This window comes from Amblyomma americanum, chromosome 9 (assembly GCF_052857255.1).
Source record: "Amblyomma americanum isolate KBUSLIRL-KWMA chromosome 9, ASM5285725v1, whole genome shotgun sequence".
Lineage (NCBI taxonomy): Eukaryota > Metazoa > Arthropoda > Arachnida > Ixodida > Ixodidae > Amblyomma > Amblyomma americanum.
This window is the reverse complement of record NC_135505.1, coordinates 131,760,681-131,782,496: the sequence shown is the minus strand read 5'-3', so window position 1 is coordinate 131,782,496 and position 21,816 is coordinate 131,760,681. Positions and strand designations below refer to the sequence as shown.

The window sequence follows — 21,816 nt, the reverse complement described above, 5'->3', positions numbered from 1 at the left end:
TTCAAGTGTCATCAGAACGCCGCCGGTTCATACCACTATACTTCCGTTCGCTCTTCATCTTTGTCGCTTTCTCTTCCTCTCGATCTTTCCCTTTAAGTGACAAGGCCTCACAGGAAACATTGCTTACTGCCTCCAAAAACATTTGTTCAAATATCGGCAACGTTATTGTACTTTCAGCGCCACACTAAGTTTTCTTGCGGCATTTCTCTCCACTATCCTTGCCTGTTTTTGTTTTTATTTTATGCAAGGTTTTACTCAGTTCGTATATCTGTCTCGTATTGTATGTGTTCTTCGTGCAACCGCATTGCTTCAATACTTTTCGAACGAATTGATAATTATTGTGTGCGTCCGAATGTGGTTCCATTCGGCACTTTCTGCACTGTGCGATTTTGATTTGCATTTTCTTCCACGTTCATGCTGTATTTCCTCTTTGTAATAAGAAATGGTGCAAATCGTGGGATATCATCAGCTATATACAGACTTTATGTGGACATCCGTGGCTTCTTTGTCGTTGTATCTGCTAGCGTCATTCCTGACGGCAAATACAGTGGCCCACGCGCGAATCTCGGTCAAGAGAGAGGACCCTTTGCTCACAGCGCGTTTCCATCCGCGAGGCATGCTGGGTCTTACCAAGGAAGATGGCTCCCCCCATTAGTGATAATTTTGATTCGGTAGACTTCATGAGGGGGTACCTTCGCTGAGCGTTTGTCCAGTGTCTTGAAAATTGATTGAAAGTTTAACCACACTTTCTCAAGAGTTTTGATCAGACGTTGGCCCTCTTTAGACCAGTAGGCTGCCCCCCCCCCCCCCGACGAAAATAAGGGTTTCTTCCTGGGCAAGATATATATATATATATATATATATATATATATATATATATATATATATATATATATATATATATATATATATATATATATATATATATATACATACATACTACAGACCAAAGGGGTTTGAGTGCTACAGAAAAAGGTCACCCAGCCATGAACCGCTGCAGAAAGATACGAGGCCAGGGAAAGGCGCCAAGCGCACAATGGGCTCATGAACTTCCCGAGGATCATATCGCTCTGTTATTGACCAATTCCCTGCAGCACCAGGATCACGGAACTAAGTACGGTGACCAGACAAAGAGCAGCCTCGTACAGCCTATTCAATCTGACTCTCCGTGTACCCATGAGGGCAGAACTCTCCATCAAGCGATGTCTTCAAGGAAAGCATTGTTGTGCTTTCAGCCCCTGTAAAATTGAGGACCTTATGTGCGCGTGTAAATCGGCGAAACAAAACACGTCGCGATGTTCCTGTGTGCACGAAGAAGCATGAGAAGAAATATGTTCAGTGCCAAGACAACTTGGTATATTCAATTCCTCTGTCTTGTGGTCGGTCGTACGTTGGCCAAACTGGTCGGTGTTTAAACGAAAGAATTAAGGAGCACAACAATAATGTGAAGAATGCCATCCGGCATATTGGGATTCACTGTCGTGATTGCTCATGCCGCCCAATGTTCAAGAGCAGTAAAATTGTAGCAAAAAGCAAAGACCAGCTCACCAGGGAGATAATTGAGGCATCGGAAATCATGAGGATAGGTACACAATGCATATAAGCACCCCTTCTGTTGCTATCTCGGAAAAAGAACACGGATATGTAATGTCATAGATTACGTGCTTCGGCAAAGCTTTCGCACAATCACAATGCTAGGCTGTGAAACGATATTTTTCTTATTTTGTCTTGTTTTTCTCTGTTTTTTTCGTTATTCTGCAATACCAGCGTGTATTTCACCACGGCATGGTGCCATGAATAAATATATTCTGTTGTTAGTTCAGCGCTGTGTTTTGTCCCTTTCTGTTTGGCTTCGAGCCGTTGCGCTTGTTTACAAGAACTATGGTCTTCTTGTTCGAGAATTTTCACATTTTCGTGGTAGGAGGAAGAGAGTAAGATCATGTGATGTGGTATGAATACAGAAGACTCGCTCGGTCCAAGATGAGGGTGCGAGGAGGTCATCGTATTCTCCAAGTGCGGCATCCGGAATGCTGTTCAGCACCGCCATGGCGGACAGCTAAGTGCGCACTCCCCAGATGGCTCGGCCGTGTATGGGTGCGTATATATAGGAACACTATCTCTACGGCCAGACCGTCCTTAGAGCCTCGCCAGGAACCAAAGATGACCAAACCTCCCCCGCCAGTGGTATCCCACGAAATTTCATCCTGCCTCATTTGACTAATGGGAGATGACGCAAAGTGGTGTGCCGCTGAGCGGTGCTCACTTTCTATAAAAACTGAGACCGTTCGCAACCGCTGAGCGATTGGTGCCAACTGTAAAGTACATTTTTTTGTATCAGGAATTCTCTCAAAATACATTTTGGTGCAGTTCACGTCAGTGTTGATGCCGGTGCAGACGCACATAGTTACTCTTTGCTGTACTCCTTTTTTATTACCTGGTTTTTGGTACAGTGATCACTAAAACCCTTCCGAAGTAACTTAAGTCTCTCAGCTGTCTGACTATACGTACTTTCATTCATGTTGCTTTAGTCTGTCTCGTTTCTGAAAACAGTCGAGCTCACGGTCGCGTTGCAAGCGAGCTAAAAATTTTTTACGTACCTCCTTGTGTCGATAAGCTTTCCAGCGCGCCAGAATTGACGAAACGTGTGACTTAAGGCCGTGATTAAAGTGATTCATGTTGTAAACCAACCAAACGCCGGAAGGACACGGAGAGGAGAGGTTGGTGCTAATAATAACCATGGTTTTTGGGGAAAGGAAATGGCACAGTATCTGTCTCATATATCGACGGACACCGGAACCGCGCCGTAAGGGAAGGCATAAAGGAGGGAGTGGAAGAAGAAAGGAAGAAAGAGGTACCGTAGTGGAGGGCTCCGGAATAATTTCGACCACCTGGGGATCTTTAACGTGCACTGACATCGCACAGCACACGGGCGCCTTAGCGTTTTGCCTCCATAAAAACGCAGCCGTTGCGATCAGGTTCGAACCCGGGAACTCCGGATCAGTAGCCGAGAGCCCTAACCACTGTGCCACCGCGGCGGGTGTGAGGTTGGTGCTAAAAGTAATTGGTTTTTGGGGAAAGGAAATGGCGCAGTATCTGTCTCATATATCGTTGGACACCTGTACCGCGCCGTAAGGGAAGGGATATGGGAGGGAGTGAAAGGAGAAAGGAAGAAAGGGGTGCTGTTGTGGAGGGCTCCGGAATAATTTCGACCACCTGGGGATCTTTAACGTGCACTGACATCGCACAGCACACGGGCGCCTTAGCGTTTTTCCTCCATAAAAACGCAGCTAACGATTGCAGTTTTATGACGAAATATCGGAAATGATACATGCTTGCTAGTGGTGACTGCACGCAGCATAAGTTGAAGAAAGTAAGAGTCCAAAGCTAAAGGACACAAGAAAGAAATACTAGAAAGAACAAAACCTCTTCTTGTGCTGCCCTTTCCCGCCCATTAAAGATTGCTTTTTCGTCATTATCTAAGAGCTATATTTCTTCTTTTAGAGCGAAAGCTCTACTCTTCCGGTACAAAGCTGAAGTTCATGTGGCTGTGAAATTTGACCTTCAAGCCAGGAGGAGCGGAGGCTCGACTCTGAGGTCATCCCACGTGACTTGCTGCGCCTCGTCACAGCTGCGCGCGTTGAGCAGACGGCTCTTGCTCGCCTCGCAACTATCGAATCACGCGACTTGCTGCGTCTCGTCGCAGCTGCATATGCGGAGCCGACAATAATAATAATAATAATTGGTTTTTGGGGAAAGGAAATGGCGCAGTATCTGTCTCATATATCGTTGGACACCTGAACCGCGCCGTAAAGGAAGGGATAAAGGCGGGAGTGAAAGAAGAAAGGAAGAAGAGGTGCCGTAGTGGAGGGCTCCGGAATAATTTCGACCACCTGGGGATCTTTAACGTGCACTGACATCGCACAGCACACGGGCGCCTTAGCGTTTTTCCTCCATAGAAACGCAGCCGCCGCGGTCGGGTTCGAACCCGGGAACTCCGGATCAGTAGTCGAGCGCCCTAACCACTGAGCCACCGCGGCGGGTGCGGAGCCGACAGCACTCTCGCAACTGCTGCAAATCGCGTGACACGCCGTTCGCTATATAAAAGCGCATGGCGTGTGCTTACCTTCGTGGGCTTACCTTAACAAAGTTTTCGCTCGCCTTACTATGTGCTCAGCCGGGTTAAACCCCAGCTAATTTTTTGTAACGCAGCCAATGGCTGGCTTACACGTGTTTAGCAGTTTTAATTTCTCTAAATATGAGAGGCCTCTGCGATCACCGCTCGAAGCCAGCGGCCAGACAAAAAGTCGATGTCAGCAAATCATGAGGGGGAGTCGCACTGCGACAATGGGTTCCCATGTGCGGTACATTGAACTGGGCGTTAGCGTCGCAAATGAATGCTGGCGTTCATATAAAGAAAATAAAAATGGATGCAATAAATGGTTCCTATTGGTTTACCATATTGTGTAAAAAAAGAGACAATGCCCGCAGCAGGAGGTAAATTTAGCTTTATTTATGCTTTTTTTTATCTCACGCTGAAGGACATCTCATGTTTTCCAAATAAAACAAAATGAGGTACTGTTTAGCGATGCGTTTAATTGAAACCATTGCGAAAAAACTTCGTCTAACTATATTTAGACGAATTTTTACGCGACATAACGTTACTTCAAAAATAACTGAAAGAAATGGAGCCCAGCAAGGTATTTCACAAGCACGAAATGGTGAGTGGCGGCTCCTGTCGACCCTAAAGTGTGATTCAAGGCAGCAGCTCCCATTTTATACGAAGCTGGTCATTGTCTACGTACCCGTCAGAGATTAGATCTTTGAGGTCGAAAAAGGGAAAAGGAAAGTACAACCCAGCATTTCCTGTTGTTGGCTTTTGATTATTTGGGGCACGTCGAGATGGCTCAACTTCCAACCCACGCTCGACACCTTCTTCAGGATGAATAACGCTCATCCTGATCTTGTGCTCGAATGGCCACTCGACAAAGTCGTCCATGTCGCCCTTGTGCAAGGTGTACCTCGCGTAAAGTTCCAAAGATCCCATGAAATGTGTGGTCTGCACTCCAGGAGACATGCAGTATCCTCGAAGGTACACCTTCTCGGTCTCATAGTCAGCGAAGCCTTTCTCCATCGCGGTGTCTTGAAGAGATTTCACGCCTTTTACAAGAAACCAGCACTGTGCCACTTCTAGTTCCTTGCGTAAAAGCAGATTGGTGACGGGCTTCAATGTTCTTTGAACGCTTTCCTTTACTTCAGCTTTGACTTGTTCCATGGTAGCTGCAATGTGCGACGACTCTTCTCGACATCTGCTCAATTTGTCGTTCAGTTTTTTTTCTAAAGTGATTATAGTTTTCAAGCAAATGTTAACTGTATCACTGCATGCCAAAAAGCGTTTTTTGAGTTCCGCGCTAAAAGAATCCATTTCGCGTTCGCTTTTCATGCAGCAATCTCGGGTTAGCCTCGCTAAAAATGCCAGTTCTGGCTTCAGGGTCGTCTTTAGTGAGTTTACGCCATGAGAGATTTCGCTTAATCTGTCCCCATGTTTGCCGATGTCAACAGCCATTGAGCTCAGACAAGCTGTGATTTCAGCCGCCTGCCTTTCCGTCTGACTTTCAAATGTCCCTTTGAAAGAAGTCACGGATGCTGCCTCCTCCGCGCGAGTTGTCGGAACTTGGCTTTTGTATGCAAGAGACGTCGAAATGTTGCAAGAGGTCGACCTGAGATGCGTGCGCACGTCTCTGCAAAGAACGGTGGCCGAGCACCTGGGACAACGTACGGAGTGGTGTTCACATTCCAGCAGGAAATGCTCGGTGATCCCTGAAGCAGCCGTGGTGTACTGGCAGCCGCTGCCTTCGTTCCAGCACTTGACCTGCGAGGGGACAAGAGACAAAATTTGCAGATAAGACATGATTACATGCCGATAGACTATTTTAAAGCCTTGTCTGGGTAAAGAGAATAACAATTCTGATTTGATGATAACCGCTCGGTTGAGGGCCTTCGAGGAGGAAAGAATACTTTTCTTTCTTTTCCCTCGCATTTATTTCCAGAAGTGAAACGCTAGACGAAAAGGGGTATTTTCCAAAAGAATCAAGTTTTCTATTGTAGCGTATACTCAAAGCGTTTCGTGCACCTCCCTCAGTATGTTGCTTGAACATCATCAAGAGAAATTTTGAAGAGCGAAAAATACTGCATATTGTTTCCCCAACCATTAGCCAAACATCTATAATGAATGGAAGGAGACTTTGAGCTGGCACACCTTGTTCGAGAAAGGCACGTAGCTTATCACCGAGCTGCCGGCAACAGGTCCGAGTTAACGCTTCACTGTTCGTCGCAAAATACGACGGCCTGCCCCTGGTAACACTGGCGACTCCCCAGCACCGCGGCTCCAAGGATGTATCGAGGCACTGCAGAATTATTTCGCAGTGGTAGGCTCAGACAGGTGCGATAAAACGTCATGACACCTTTTAAATTTCAGACGCGTTTTTTCAGTAAAGGAAAACCAACACACGCGGCTGGGTGCACAAGGGGCTGTGTACGTTTGGGGCTGTGTCTATAGATAGGGCTCTGTACACAGGGGTATTGTGCATATATAGGCGCAGCAGGAAGAAACGGAGATGCGGCTGTGAAGACAGGGGGAACGCACAAACGGGTCTGCCAAACGGAGCCGACACAAATGGTTTTATGGTCACATAGGGACTTTGGAAAAACTGAGCGCAACAAGCTGTACGAGGTAACTATATTAGGATACAACTCAAGAACGAAGCGGCTTTTCGCCCCAAAAAAACCCCTTCCAGCCAATGGCGTCGGTCGGTTCTCATAACCCTGCAATAACATGACAATGAAGGGAGGGCAGTGTCCCCTTTCATCTGCCTCTACCTGCTTTGTCACGCTAGCAGGGTCATGAGAATCGGTCGACGCCATTGGCTGGAAAGGGGTCCCTTGACGTGGAACAGCCGCTTCGTTCTTGAATTGTATCCAACTGTAAGGTTCCGCAGTCGGCTTCCTAATACTACGTTGTGTTGAGCAAGTTGGAAGTAATTTTTTAATTTTTTATTTCGATATACTGTACACCCCAACCGGGGTTTTTACAGGGGTACCGGAGTTTTTACCCGGTTCATGTTGAGGACCATGTTGAGGACCAGCGCAAAACGGACAACGGACCTAGGAAAGACAAGACGACAAGGGCACTGTCTAGCAACTAATGCTTATTGGAAAAACGTGAATATATAAGGTGAAAAGCGCACGAAAAAAAAAGAATTACTATAGTTGTCATACAACTCAAGAATGAAGCGGCAAATGCTCCTCAAAGGAACCCCTCCAGCCAACGGCATCGAGCGCTTCTCATCCCCCTTGCCCGATTTACGTGAAAACGCAAGGGTGGCAGATGACTGGGAGTAAGCTCCGCTGAATTGTATTAACCACAGCGTCATGAAAATCGGTCGACGGCGTTGGCTGAGTGCCTCCTTTGAAGGGCATCTTCCTCCTCTTTGTTGAGTTGTGTCCGTCTATATTAACTAAATTTATTCCAGTCCGTGGGAAGGGATATTGGTAGAAAGGTCAGGTTCCTCTGACTGCACGTCCAGGTATCTTATGCCTGTGTGCAAGTCCTCCTAAATTCCACAATTGGCTTCCAGATGTTCTTTGGCCACAAATTGCGCCAGTTCTTCACGCACACTGGCAGATTTTTTTTTCAAGCGATGTTTACTGCCCCCGGGCATAAAGGTTATGAAATTAGAGATGAGTAAGAAGCTGAAATAAGTGAAAAAGGTTGGCTGATCTAATGAAATCAAGTAGTGAACGATGATATGGACCCCGTGTGCATGCAATATAGGAATCCGGATTGTCCGGTGAGAGACGCACCGCCGCCAGGTGCCAACTTCTCGTCGGCTTCAGCGCCGGGCAAACCCACAAACAGGTGGTGGATATCCGGCGGGGATATAAATCTTTGAAACGCGGCCACTTGCGTGTCATGACTGCAGTTAGGGCAATCCCGACCCGTATCCTCCGAAGCGCAACCTCCTCTGCACAGGTAAGACCACGGGGGAGGGTTACCGCACACTGAGGGATTAGAGCACGAGTGCGGCGCAGGAGGTGTTCCTTTCTTGTTAAAAGGAGGGTGGTGTCATCCAGAGTGAGGACTCGAGGCAAAGACTAGGTTGGGGTCGAAAGGCGGGTCGCAGAATCAGCGCGGCTTTGTGCGCTCAGGAGGTCACACGGGACCCACTAAATACGGATTTGCTGCGGGATACGTGCCGCTAGACGATGGATGTCTTGGAAGATTTCTGGGGTGCGACTTACGCGTCGTAGTAGGCGTGTGACGTGAAGGGCGTCGGTGCGAATGACAATTCGGGCCGTGGGTAGCATGGAAACGGCGGCCACAGAGCAAAGTGCATCTTGAACCGCAATCATCTCCGCACAGAAGGATGAAGGAGGTTCTGAGAGGAGAAACCTTGACCTTTTTTAAGGGCAGGCTTGCAAGGACAGTAAACTGCCGCTGTTGTTTCGCAGGCCTGGATGCTTGTGTCAATGTACATAACGATGGAGCCATGCAGCAGATTGGCGTCTTGCTCTGTAATTCGGTCGCGAAACGACGATGCCGCGCGGGTAGATGATGGTCGACGTAGATCAGTTGGTTTGTAGCTTAGCTGCACAAAACGCCAGGGAGGAAGAACTGGCGGCGGCGGCTGTAGAATGAAGTGGGATGAAGCATATGCCCTGAGTGCACACGTTGTGTGTGTAAGGTTTGACTTTAGGCGGCGAGCATCGCGTCGTTGTCAGCCGCGCATATTCTTGGAGCGCCACGATCGGGGTAATGCGGGGAAGAGAGGTAGTGACCCTCATTGCCTCTCGATTAACAGCTTCTAGACGATCCCATTGAGCCCTCGTCAAATGCTGGAATTTGGCTAGGTAAACGAGGCGCGGTTGCACAACTGCCTGCACCAAATGTCGTGCAACATGCGAGCGGACTCCGCCTGTTTTAGGAGAAATGCGTCTAATCAGACCCAACGCCTGAATTGCTTGCTTTTTAGCCCGAGAAAACCAAACAGTACCTGTTCCTGACTCGTGAATTGTCAAGCCCAAGATTTTTACGGCCGAAATTTCTTGAATTGGAGTTCCAGATAGATGGAGAAGATTAGGTGTTGCAGCCAGTTTACGGCGCCCCCAGCGGTTGGCGACTGACACGAACGTGGTTTTGCTCACTGAAAGCTGCAGACCAATTGAAGAAGCAAAAGTCGACGTAATATCTATCGCTGATTGTAGGCCTGCTTCTTGAGTCATCAGGTCGTTGTGAGTGCTCCACACCGTTATGTCATCAGCATACAATAACAACTTAATATCAGAAACATCATGTAACCGCCAAGCAAGGGGGATAAAAGAAATATTAAATAATGTTGGCGATAACACCAATCCCTTGGGAACGCCGCGAAGAGGCACAAATGATCCGACGGCCTCACCACTGAGGCGTATGGCTAAGTGTCGGCCTTCAAGGAAGGATTTAACAAAATTGCGCACTCTAACTGGGAAATGCAGCATGTCAAGCGATTCCAGGATGGCAGCATGACTGATATTATCGTACGCCTTTTCAACGTCCAAGGCCAGTACAGCAAGCATACATTGTGGCTGCAAATTGGGCCAGAACTGCTGACGCCAAAGCAGCCAGTCCATCTTCTGTACCTACGAACGTACGAAAGTCAATTCGGGCGGGATGGTAGAAACCATGGTGCTCAAGCCACCGCGACAGTCGTGTGGCAAGCATTTTTTCGGTAAGCTTGCATAATGTTGGCGTAAGCGATATAGGTTGGAAATTTCCGAGGTCTGTCGGCGGCTTCCCCGGCATTGGTATGGGGATCACAATAGCCGATTTCCAGGTTTCTGGTACGACGCCTTCTATCCATACCTTGTTAATGGTGGCGAGGAGTTGAGGCAGTACCGCGGAACAAAGTTCTTGTAAACCTCGTTTGGACGGGCCTCGTCTATTGCTGCAAGCAACTCGGGCATTGAAAGTGGGCTTGCAATTCCCTCGGCGTCGGCTGTAGATGGGAGCTTATCGACATATGCTGGAATGGCAGCCAAGGGGGCTCCTATGACCCTTGGAGGCAACACATCATACTTGTGGAAAAACTTCCGCGCTGCCTCTCTGGCGAAATCATCCGGAGCTAAGTTAGCTGCGAAGCATGCTGTGGCCGCTGCGTCAGGACGGCGGGAACCATGCTCCATTGCACGAAACGTTCGCCAGAGAGCAGCATTCGATGACTTTGTCGAGAACTGCTCACACCACGCATGCCACTGCCGTCGCGAGAGGTCGCGTTCATATCTGCGAGCCTTGGCAGTAAGGCGATTCAGCCTTGTCCGTACTTGCGCAGAAGTCGGATCTCGGGAAGCTGCCATCTCCGCTTGTCGGCGAGCAGCCCACAAACTACGCAGACCCACATCCGGCGCCGCGCGATTCACGTCCGTCCAGGTGACAGCAGTAGCCTTATTCAGAGCAGTTTGTACGCAGTCCACAAGTAGTGTAGATAATTGCAGAGAGAGATATTCGACGATGATGCGAAACGTGTCCCAATTAATCACAGAACACCTACGGCGTAGTCGGCCTGCCCTTGATGGATGAAGACCGATGATGATAGGATGGTGGTCTCTGCCCCAGCAGTCTGGCTCCAGGTGCCACGATGGGGTCCAGGGTCCTGACCACCACGTGAGGTCCTGAGCATATGTTGGACTGCGAGCATGGCGCACAGTCCGCGTTGTTGAATCTGGATGGTTGAGTAAAACAAACAGCGCATCCGCGAATGCGTCCCACGCGTGCCTACCACGGGGGCTTGAAGTGGGGCACCCCCAGTCCGGATGAGCGGTGTTAAAGTCACCACCGACTAAAACAGGCCACCCTGGGTGCTGTCGTAGAGTTAATAACCACCCCAGATTAATGCGGGAGGGAGCTCCACCGGGGGGTCTTACATAGTATGACACGACCACAACAGCAGTTGCCTTGGGAAGCTTCACAGCCACTGCGACTACCTCTTGATATGAGGTGCACCAGTTTTCTAGAGAGAGGTGAACTTGAGGAAAACGCGCATCAACGTACACCGCCACCTTTCCCGGAGGAGCAGCAGTGTGCACACGGCGGTCGTTCATTGAAGGAGACATGTCTCCATTAAAACCCAGAATGGATGGCAAGGCATTGGTCTCCTGCAGTAGCAGGGCCCACACCTGGAGCTTGTTCATGCGAAGTCGAGATTTGAGCTCTCCCATCTTTGTGGAGAGGCCTCTGCAGTTCCATTGGTGCACACCACAACAACGTGTACTCGCCATTTTCCATTAGGCTTCCAAGCGTTGTAATAGAACTGATGTCAGTTTAGATAACTGGTTTACCATAAATCGGAGGAGGGATCTTGTTTAGTTATCCTGCAGTGCTGCAGAAGACCTGGTAGAGTCTGCGAAAAACGCATGAGGGCTGGACGTAGTTGAAGGCGCTGAGCGTTGATTGGCGTGGAGTGGGATTCCGCTGGTTGTCTATGACGAGCAAGCAGTTCACGGCGTTGCCGTAGCTTAGAGACCTCGGCTAAAAGGCGTGTAATTTGGTCGCCAAGTGCTGCCATGTCCTCACACAGAGGTTCCAGGTTCCAGTATGCTGTACTTTTGTGTAGCTTGAAGGCGACGGCGATCCTTGCCCACTTTATCACTGTACGACTGTTGGACAGGGGCTGCAGGTAGATTGGGCTCAGAAAGCTCCGGCCAATCGTCTTTATCCCACTGGAGAGCCGCAAACCTATTGGATGTCTGTATCGGGGCTCTGTTTTCATTCGCAGGCACTTGCTTACGAATACCACGCCGAACCTTCTCAGTTGCTTTCTGTTTTGTTGGGCAACTTGGAGAGGTGATCTCGTGGTCGTCAGTCTTACAAAGTCCACACCTGTAAGACGGTGTGCCTTGTGGCCGAGCCTCATCTTGCGTTGCAAAAGGGCATGATCGGCGCATGTGGCCAGGTCTGAAACAGCTGTAGCAATAGACAGCACTCGGTTTGTAAGGGCGAGGCCGCAGAAAACAGCCATAGTAGTAAAGTCGTTCTTAGAGAGTTGGTGGGCCCTGTAGTGTGATGATGCACGAGCGCCCTTTTCTCATATACAGCGCTTGGATGACACGGTGGGTCGGACAATACAACTCACGCTGGGGGGTCGTCTGGTCTTCGGCAACATCGACGTTGTAAAGAACACAGCGTTGTAGGTCGGAACCTTCTACTAGGTACACCTGGACCGGCACCGAGATCGATCTCGCTCGTAATCGATATGCACTTGAACGTTTGCAGACGCTCGACAGCAGCCAAAGTCGGGAACCACACAGCGATGGTATTAGACCTCGTTGGTATTAGATGGTATTGGATGTGGCTGTATGAAAGCCCATATCACTTTACTGCCACCCACATTTCATATCTAATTTACATGTTTAGCTTATTGGTTTGAAACCAATTGCTGTCTGTACTCTGTAGCTCTGCAAGGATTCAAATGAACAGTGTTTTTCTGTATGTGCTCTGTAATTCATTCACTTCAGGTTTTACTCTGCGTGAATGTTCACCAGTGTTTTATGGATACTGCTGGTAGAGATTGGTATGGGTTTGCCACAATGGGCATTAATAGGGGCGATAATGTTTTGCAACTGAATGCGTGTGATTGCTGTGAAGTTTGGGTAGCCAACCGGAACCCCTTTCTGGTTAACATCCCTGACTTTCCCTCCTCCTCTTTATCTACCTATGTGGTTGGAATGGCTGAGACAGGTGAGTGCCATAAGACGGCAGTCTCATTTTTCAACAACAAAAGCCACTTCGCACTTACCGTAAACACTAGTGTCATTTCTTTGTCTACTCTGGTGTCTGGTGCGAATGACATCGTTGATATCGAATGGTACTGTTCCCTCCCCGCTGAAAACCAGGAGAGGGTGATGATGTGTTTGGCACAGCTGTTTAAATTGAAAACTTGTGTGTCATTCTTCTGCGGTTTATAATAAAAGTATTCTATGTATAGTATGTATATGAGTATGTTTCCTCTTGGAAGAACAACAAAATTCCTCCTCAGTGCTAGCTCATTATAATGACGCTGTGGTTGAGGCAGGAGAACATTGCTGTAAAAACTGAAAATTCAAAAATAACATTGATGCGTACGATAACTGTAAGTGAATGCATAACGCATGAAGCGCAGCTCCAGTGTCAGTGCAAGGACGGTGGGTACTTAGCAGCCAATAGCTACGCATTATTAATAACCTTGTCTGTGTGTGCGGTCAAGTTCACATTTGATGTAAGCTCCACTGCAGGGCAAACCATAAAACATGCCTGTGAATTATGCCGCAAGGCTCCTATATCTTTTTTTTTCTCTGATCATACCATTTATTATTCTGCACTACTCGAACAATGCCGCATTTGCTGCTGTTGCCTACTAAGGCTTAGGAAGGAGAATACTAAAAAAGCGAGACTATAGTGCAAGAAGTAATATCAAGAGAAGTATGTCGGATGCAGGCCCATGATTATGTACAGTATGTCCCTACCCTAGGGACACTGAAACATCAATTCCTTGTTACGACAATGTGCAAATCTACTGAAAGGAATTCCTGACAGACTTCTCGGCTAGCTTGTTGCTGGGGCTTTGTGGCTTATTATTCAGTACTTAGCAGGTTGTAACAGCAAGTGCAGCTGCAGGTATGAATGTTAAAACTCCTCTGCACGTGGAGGATTCATGTGGACGCAGATCAAATCTATAAGGAATTGCTCCATGCCAACGGCGCCTCCTTGCAAGCAAGCAAAACACACCTTCCAGCGCGCGTCGCACCGCTGTATGTATGGACTTGGCTCCTAGGTGTGCGCCCTTCGCGGGCCTTATTTAGAATAAAGGCATTTGTGTAACGGTTGCCGTGTCGGCCGATCGTCGCTTCCTTGCAGTCCACGCAATACAAATGCGGGTGTTATGCTTTAATTGCACAAATTTACAGTCCGGCAAGCGGCGCCGAATACGCGAACGATCGTGCAACTCGCAGCAACGCGCGCGGTGCAATATTGGCCCCGGTGCCACTGACCCGCTCAGAAAAGATGCGGCGAAAAAATCCGACAACCATGATTCCCTGCACGCATTTAGCGATAGTTTTAACTTTAGAGCAGGAGCTTGAGGGGCACTCTTATCCCAGCTGTTGCAGTAGATTAAGGCGAGTACGAGCACAACAGATGCGCAGGAGTTTCGCACCTTAGTAACCTTAGGAGGAGATATTAGACACTAGGAGACACGAAATCGTAGCACCAGAATTGGCGAAAATACGAATGTCGGTGTGGCTTTTTCCAGTTCCGCGGAGGATCTCAATACGGCCAATCCTGCGGCGCCGATCGTTTCAGTACGAAGATTATTTATGAAATGATGTGCCAATGCGTTGACACCGACTGCGGAATGGTGCAGATATGATATCCCGTTCTCTTTCTTTTCGTTCGTTTTTTTTTTTTTTGCGGCTCTATGAGCGTTATGCTAACGTGTTTCCATCTGCTATCGGACCTCCACTTTCCGTTTCTTTCCTGCGCCGCTAGGTGCCGCATGGATTGGAGAATTCGCGAATAGGGAAGAGCACCTACCTAAAGTGCAGTGTTCTAGAAGAACACTGCACCAGCGCCGCCTCTGCCCTGGCGGTCATTTCCGAAATTCTGCCCTGGCACGTCGCCGGCGGAGCGCTTTAAGTTAGCAACGTCGCGACTGGCACGTGTGCTGCCCGCACCGCTGGTACACTCCTCATTGTGTGCACATGCCGTGCTGCTCGCAGATGCACAAAAGAGGTGTCGCCACTCGTTGTGAGTCATGGCCGGAATTCCGCGGCGTTCAAAGAGCGGGGAAACTTCTTTTGTGTCGGGGGCTGTCATAATGGTTCCTTGAACACCAAGGGCTAGGAGCTGCCCGTGAAATGCTACCGATTTCCTGGACATAGCTTGCATTCTTCGACAAAATGTTTAATATGAGAATATTGTAAGGTACTGGTATGGAAGTATTTAAATATTGCTACTTATTCTTTCGATGCGTAGCAAGATATTTTTAAAAATTTCCATCGCTTGCATCGGGCAGTTAAAACTGCTATAGAAAACGGAGAACGTTTTTGGCGATAGCAAAACCATTAATAGCAAAAAATGCAAGCCTCCATGTCGACGGGAGATTTGCGGATATATTAATTATTATAGTGAAATCTTACAATATATGAAATTTTTGCGTTCATAAATTTCTTCCCGTTCAAGAAAACGCCGGCATTGTTGTTTCTCGCGTTATCAGAAGCGTTTATAAATGTGGATTAGCCCAGCTAATCCAGGATATACAAAGCGAAAGCGAGATTCAGGTCTCCACTGACTCACGGAGCCAGTTGTGCGCCTTTCCTTTCGTCAAAATGAACGGTCTTTGCAAAGTTTTCAACCCCAATGAACTCTATGAACGCCGTCGGCTCACTTAATTTTGTTTGGTTTTTGAGGAAAGGAAATGGCACAGTAACCGTCTCGCATATCTCGGTGGACACCCGAACCGCGCCGTAAAAGAAGGTATAAAGGAGGGAGGGACAGAGGAAGGAAAAAAACTGAAAATTAAAAGCTTGATTTTGAGGAAAGACGCGGCGCTGCGCAGCGGCGGAACACTTGTGTCTCGGTGCTACTAGTGGTGCATGCGCAGTAGTGACTAGGAAGCGAGAGAGCGAGAAAATTGCCAGCGGCTTAGCTCGGCTATACGTAACGAAAGCTAAGGGATCGCATGGTTAGCCTTGGTTAATCTTGATTGCAAGTCCAGGTCAGCCTGGTTGTCTAGCTATGTTGTCGCATTAAAGACGACACAACTGTGGTTGCGGCGCACGCGAGCTCTACTTTTCAATGCTCCGACATGTTATCACATAGAGTTTCTTACTATTAACTAGAGGGAAAGCTGGAGGCGCTGCGCCTGGCCCTCCATGGGCACGCAAAGCATCTTGGGGCGATGAGCTATTTTGTGCGGGACAGTAGGTTTTTTTTTTTCTGGAACCCACAGTGGCATTACTGTGATGCCCCATTCCGTATCCACGGCGCGCTCCGTGCGCAGACAACTTCGGCGTAAAAGTAGTGAGCAAAAGCCATATAGTAGCGAAAACGCAACAGCACACGACGCCAATAAAAGGTTTTTCTTTTCAGAAATGTTGCGGAAAAGCCTTTTAAAACGTTAAAACGCCAACATTTTTTCTAAAAACATATTTCTTTTTAAAATGCGTCTGTTAAGCACGAAATATTGGCTTTTGTGGTCCGCAATGCTTGTCCAATAGGAGAACAAGCCATCGCTTATTTTGAACAAAGTTTGCATGCTTTTCTGCACGTTTGTTACAATTTATAGACAGAATATTGAATGATAGGACATTCTTGATAATCGAAAAACGTTTGTTTCTCATTATTTTTTGGCCAAAACTTGCAGCTCTGCAGTCGCTAGCTCTCCGCCCCACGATGCTTAGAGCGCCCATGGTAGTACAGGTGGTCTCGAGGAAGCTCCATGCAAACTCCCATAGGCGGGGCGCGAGCTTTCCCTTTGTTGAATAGTAAGAAACTCTATGTGTTATCAGGCATGCGACGCAGCTGGCGAAGCAAGCGGATTGGATTTGAAAAACTTTATTGCTCTAAGTACAGCTTTTAGTGGTCCAACGGAGCTCTTCCATCTTCAGATGGTGTCTTCTGTCTTCGCAGGGTTGGCGCCCCTAATGCAGGGCCCCACTGAGGGTAGCTAATCGCCGGGCGTGCTGTGTGAGCGGAGGCGAGCGCAACGACGAAGAACGCGGTGTGACGTCATACCAAACGGAAGCGGCGGCGAGCCACGCGGTGTGACGTCATGCCAGATGGAGCGGCGAGCGCGCAAAGAACAGTAACCGTCTCACACATCTCAGTGGACTCCCGAACCGCACTGTAAAGGAAGGGATAAAGGAGGGAGGGAAAGAAGAAAGAAAAATAATAATAATAATTGGTTTTTTGGGGAAAGGAAATGGCGCAGTATCTGTCTCATATATCGTTGGACACCTGAACCGCGCCGTAAGGGAAGGGTTAAGAGAGGGAGTGAAAGAAGAAAGGAGGAATTAGGTGCCGTAGTGGAGGGCTCCGGAATAATTTCGACCACCTGGGGATCTTTACCGTGCACTGACATCGCACAGCACACGGGCGCCTTAGCGTTTTTCCTCCATAAAAACGCAGCCGCCGCGGTCGGGTTCGAACCCGGGAACTCCGGATCAGTAGCCGAGCGCCCTAAGTGGCTCGGCGGGTAGAAAGAAAAAACTGAAAATCGCCATTAACCACCTCCCCACAGTGCGACAATGAGACTCACCCCCCCATTTTTTCCCGTGCACACTTATACGCTAGCTACTGCCCCCAGTCACCCGTGTTTAAGGAGCCGAGCAGGCCTCGAAACGTTTCAAATTGCAGGTGTGTAGAGTGTATTATAAGAAACAACATTGCAGGTGAAACATAGCCAACATGTTTAGCAAGGGAAAAAAGGCTTACTTGGCCCTGCGCACAGTAGTTATCTAGGCTTGCAGTCTCTCGTTCTCAACCTTTTCATACTATGTTAAAGCGAAAGCTTTAGTGGCCGCAGGTTGAGCAGTTTCGAGTGATTCCTGGAGAGCCGTGTTGCGCATGCGCGAGGAGCAGTGACGACACACGGCGCATTTCTCTCTCTCTCTCGCTCCCTAGTCACAACTGCACATGCGCCACTAGTAGCACCGAGCCACAGGTGTTCCGCCGCTGCGCAGCGTCGCGCCTTTCCTCAAAATGAAAATTTCACTTTTCAGAAAAACTGAAAAGTGAAATCTGAAAAGTGAAATATTCATTTTGAGGAAAGGCGCGACGCTGCGCAGCGGCGGAACACCTGTGGCTCGGTGCTACTAGTGGCGCATGTGCAGTTGTGACTAGGGAGCGAGAGAGAGAGAGAAATGCGCCGTGTGTCGTCACTGCTCCTCGCGCATGCGCAACACGGCTCTCCAGGAATCACTCGAAACTGCTCAACCTGCGGCCACTAAAGCTTTCGCTTTAACATAGTATGAAAAGGTTGAGAACGAGAGACTGCAAGCCTAGATAACTACTGTGCGCAGGGCCAAGTAAGCCTTTTTTCCCTTGCTAAACATGTTGGGTATGTTTCACCTGCAATGTTGTTTTTTATAATACACTCTACACACATGCAACCAAGAACTGTAATTTGAAAGGTTTCGAGGTCAGCTCGGCTCGTTCATCACGGGTGACTGGGGGCAGTAGCTAGCGTCTAAGTATACACGAAAAAAAAAGGGGGGGGGGTGTAAACACTGTGAGTCTCATTGCGCACTGTGGGGAGGCGGTCAATGGTGATTTTTCTTCATGGAATTGCACAGCGAAGTCACTGGGCACAGGTTTCCTTGCGGTTATGTTGTTCGGGGTAGTTTGGATGCGCCAGGATTCGAGCACGATACTGTGGGCTCGAGTGCGACGGCACAAGCTGCCCTCGCACGCAGAGCTCGCGAGGCGGCGGGATCTTGCGGCATCCCGGATCAGGGACGCGGACCAAGATGATGTCGGCATTCACTAACTACGCTGGCTCATCCTCTGTATTTCATTTTTTGAAGATTTGCTCTCTCTTTCTCGAGTAATAATTAATAATTGGTTTTTGGTGGAAACGAAATGGCGCAGTATCTGTCTCATATATCGTTGGACACCTGAACCGCGCCGTAAGGGAAGGGATAAGAGAGGGGGTGAAAGAAGAAAGAGAGAAATAGGTGCCGTAGTGGAGGGCTCCGGGACAATTTCGACTACCTGGGGATCGTTAACGTGCACTGACATCGCACAGCACACGGGCGCCTTAGCGTTTTTCCTCCATAAAAACGCAGCCGCCGCGGTCGGGATCGAACCCGGGAACTCCGGATCAGTAGTCGAGAGCCCACATATATATCTCTCAACACGCCACGTAACCTCCAAGCGCGATTGAGGCGTCCACTGAACCAGAGAGCCAACGATGCGCCTTCCTTTCCCCAAAATCATCGAAGTCATGAACGCTGTCAACGCCAATGAACGCAGAGAGCTTTCGCTTTGTACATCCTGGATTAGCTGAGCTTATCCGCGTTCATTTTTTCTTCTGTTGGCGCAGGTCCGAGCTACGACGCAAGCGACGCAAGTCACGCGACATAAAATGCTTCGTGCGTTGGCATTGCTCGTCGCCTACGCGTGAGTTTCCGCGTACGTGGAGGTCAGCTGTTTGGCAAGCGTTTATCGCTGGTGAGAGTTCCAGTGTGCGCGTGCGTATTGTAGCCGCTCTTTAGCTTATTTCCAATACATAGTCACACCGCCCCCTCATCGGCGTTATCGCTCAGCCGCCGACATGCGGAGGACATGACGGCTGACCGCCCGCCAATGGGATTCGTCGGTTTTGTTGGCCTAAACATGCCACGCTACAATGATATGCTGCTGTTGATCGCGATGGTGTCGTCATCTACTGTGACCGCGGTGACTTCCGCCGTCACACTGAAAAAGATCTGAAGATCTTCAATGCGTTTGGAAAGTGTCGTGTGCAACCACGGCAGTCTGTCGAGTCCGAATGCAATTCCACATCTTGAATGCCATTCGAACGTGCAGCTCAGGTATAATTCATAAATTACGTCCCATCTGGAAGCACACCGGCAGCATATCCTAGGTCAATGTTAAAGGCACAGTCAGGGCCAGAATGGTGTGCTTCAATGATTATTCAAATACCCGCAGATTAGTACGGAAGTTTCACGCCCATCGGGTTTCCTTCGGGGCAGTTCACTGCACCACGCATAGCGTCTCCAGACTCGAAAGCACTAGGGAGTGGGGTGAGGTTTTCACTCACACCTGATTACTGATTATTAGCGCAAGAATAACTTGCGGAGCGGCTTTACATGGCCCACAAGTTAGCAAAGCGATGCATATATTTTTCCACCCAAGATACTACATCAGATACTTGAGAATTATGTTTTAAGCTGTTTGCGGTCTCACCATTTTACGGACACCATTCGTATACAGCCTAACATTAAGTCGATAAAGAGACTCCGGAAGAATAGGAATATTTTAAAGGGTTCTTTCTTTGTATCACACTTTTGCACTGTCCTCCGATGGATGCGAAAAGTGTAAACATGGTTCAAACGGTCTCCGCGGCAAACAGCGAAGCAGAAGAGGTTAGAAACAAAAAAATGCCAGAACAGATCCTCTTTTTATATTCTAGCTTACCTCTCTTCTCAGCAGATCGTCAACGGAGAAGTCCATGAGGGTGGCGTCATCCTCCTCGTAGCCGCGGCCGTCCAGGGGACATTCGTTCGAGCCGTCGTGGCCGCGTTCTTCGTAGCAACACTCGCACAGCACGTGCATGCAGGGCAGCAACGCGGTCCTCTTGCGGACCAGTCCGCAGGCGCTGCACACCCGGTTGGCTGGAATAGGCTTCAGGAAGGTCAGGGGCCTCCAGTCGAGCTCCGGGGAGAACCCAACAAGCGTGAACTGCGGGCTTGCAGCAGCCATAACGACGCCAACCACAATGCAGCGTTTCTTCGGCGTCGCGTCAGCGTCTCGCCTGCCGGCGTCGACGCTCAGGCCCAGCTGGAGAGGTCAGCCAATCACATGAGAGCGTACGGACGTACGGATTGGCGTTGCTGGCGCCGATCCAGTGGAGCGCAGTGTCCCCTGACGATTTTTGGCTAAACTATCCAAATGCCGCATACTGTGATACGTTACAATAAAGAGTTAAAACAATTTTTTACGAAGCGTAAAAGGTCTATTTTTAAACTGCGTGACTTAAAACAGAAGTTTGTTCGAGGTTTGCCTCAAAAAACATTATTTTTTTATGTACACCGCCTGAATGACATCCGCAGCAGCATCGACACAGTCACGAGACAGCAGTCTTCGGCGAGTCGCCTTGGATACAGTGCCGACAGTGCACTAGAATCTTGGGTTCTAGAGCACTGTACCTTGGAGCTTCTTCCTTCTTTTTCGAGACGCACGATAATAGAGTTTCTTCCTATTAACTAGAGGAAAAGCTGGCGGCGCTGCACCTGCACCTCCATGGGCGCGCAAAGCATCATGGGGCGATGAGCTATTTGGTGCGGGACAATAATAATAATAATAATAATTGGTTTTTGGGGAAAGGAAATGGCGCAGTATCTGTCTCATATATCGTTGGACCCCCGAACCGTGCCGTAAGGGAAGGGATAAAGGAGGGAGTGAAAGAAGAAAGGAAGAGGAGGTGCCGTAGTGGAGGGCTCCGGAATAATTTCACCATTTGGTGTGGGACAATAATAATAATAATAATTGGTTTTTGGGGAAAGGAAATGGCGCAGTATCTGTCTCATATATCGTTGGACACGCGAACCGTGCCGTAAGGGAAGGGATAAAGGAGGGAGTGAAAGAAGAAAGGAGGAGGTGCCGTAGTGGAGGGCTCCGGAATAATTTCGACCACCTGGGGATCTTTAACGTGCACTGACATCGCACAGCACACGGGCGCCTTAGCGTTTTTCCTCCATAAAAACGTAGCCGCCACGGTCGGGTTCGAACCCGGGAACTCCGGATCAGTAGCCGAGCGCCCTAACCACTGAGCCACCGCGGCGGGGTGGGACAAAAAAATGAAAATTGGTTTTTGAGGAAAGGAAATGACACCAATTGTCTCACATATCAGTGGACGCCGGAACCGAGCCATAAGGGAAGGGAGGAAGATGGGAGTGAAAGAAGAAAGGAAGAAAGAGGTGCCGTAGTGGAGGGCTCCCGAATAATTTCGACCACCTGGGGATCTTTAACGTGCACTGAAATCGCACAGCACACGGGCGCCTTAGCGTTAATAATAATAATAATAA

General features: G+C 48.8%; 1 protein-coding gene across 1 annotated transcript; it reads right to left on the bottom strand.

The window, feature by feature from the left end:
- Window positions 1-4,350: 4,350 nt before the first annotated feature.
- Window positions 4,351-20,967, bottom strand: LOC144105527 (TNF receptor-associated factor 6-like). The gene is made up of 2 exons (XM_077638649.1): window positions 20,207-20,967; window positions 4,351-5,869 (listed from the first exon to the last, which is right to left on the bottom strand). Exons 1-2 carry the CDS (start codon window positions 20,489-20,491, stop codon window positions 4,754-4,756), a joined length of 1,401 nt encoding a protein of 466 aa, XP_077494775.1. The 5' UTR covers window positions 20,492-20,967; the 3' UTR covers window positions 4,351-4,753.
- Between the last annotated feature and the right edge of the window lie 849 nt (window positions 20,968-21,816).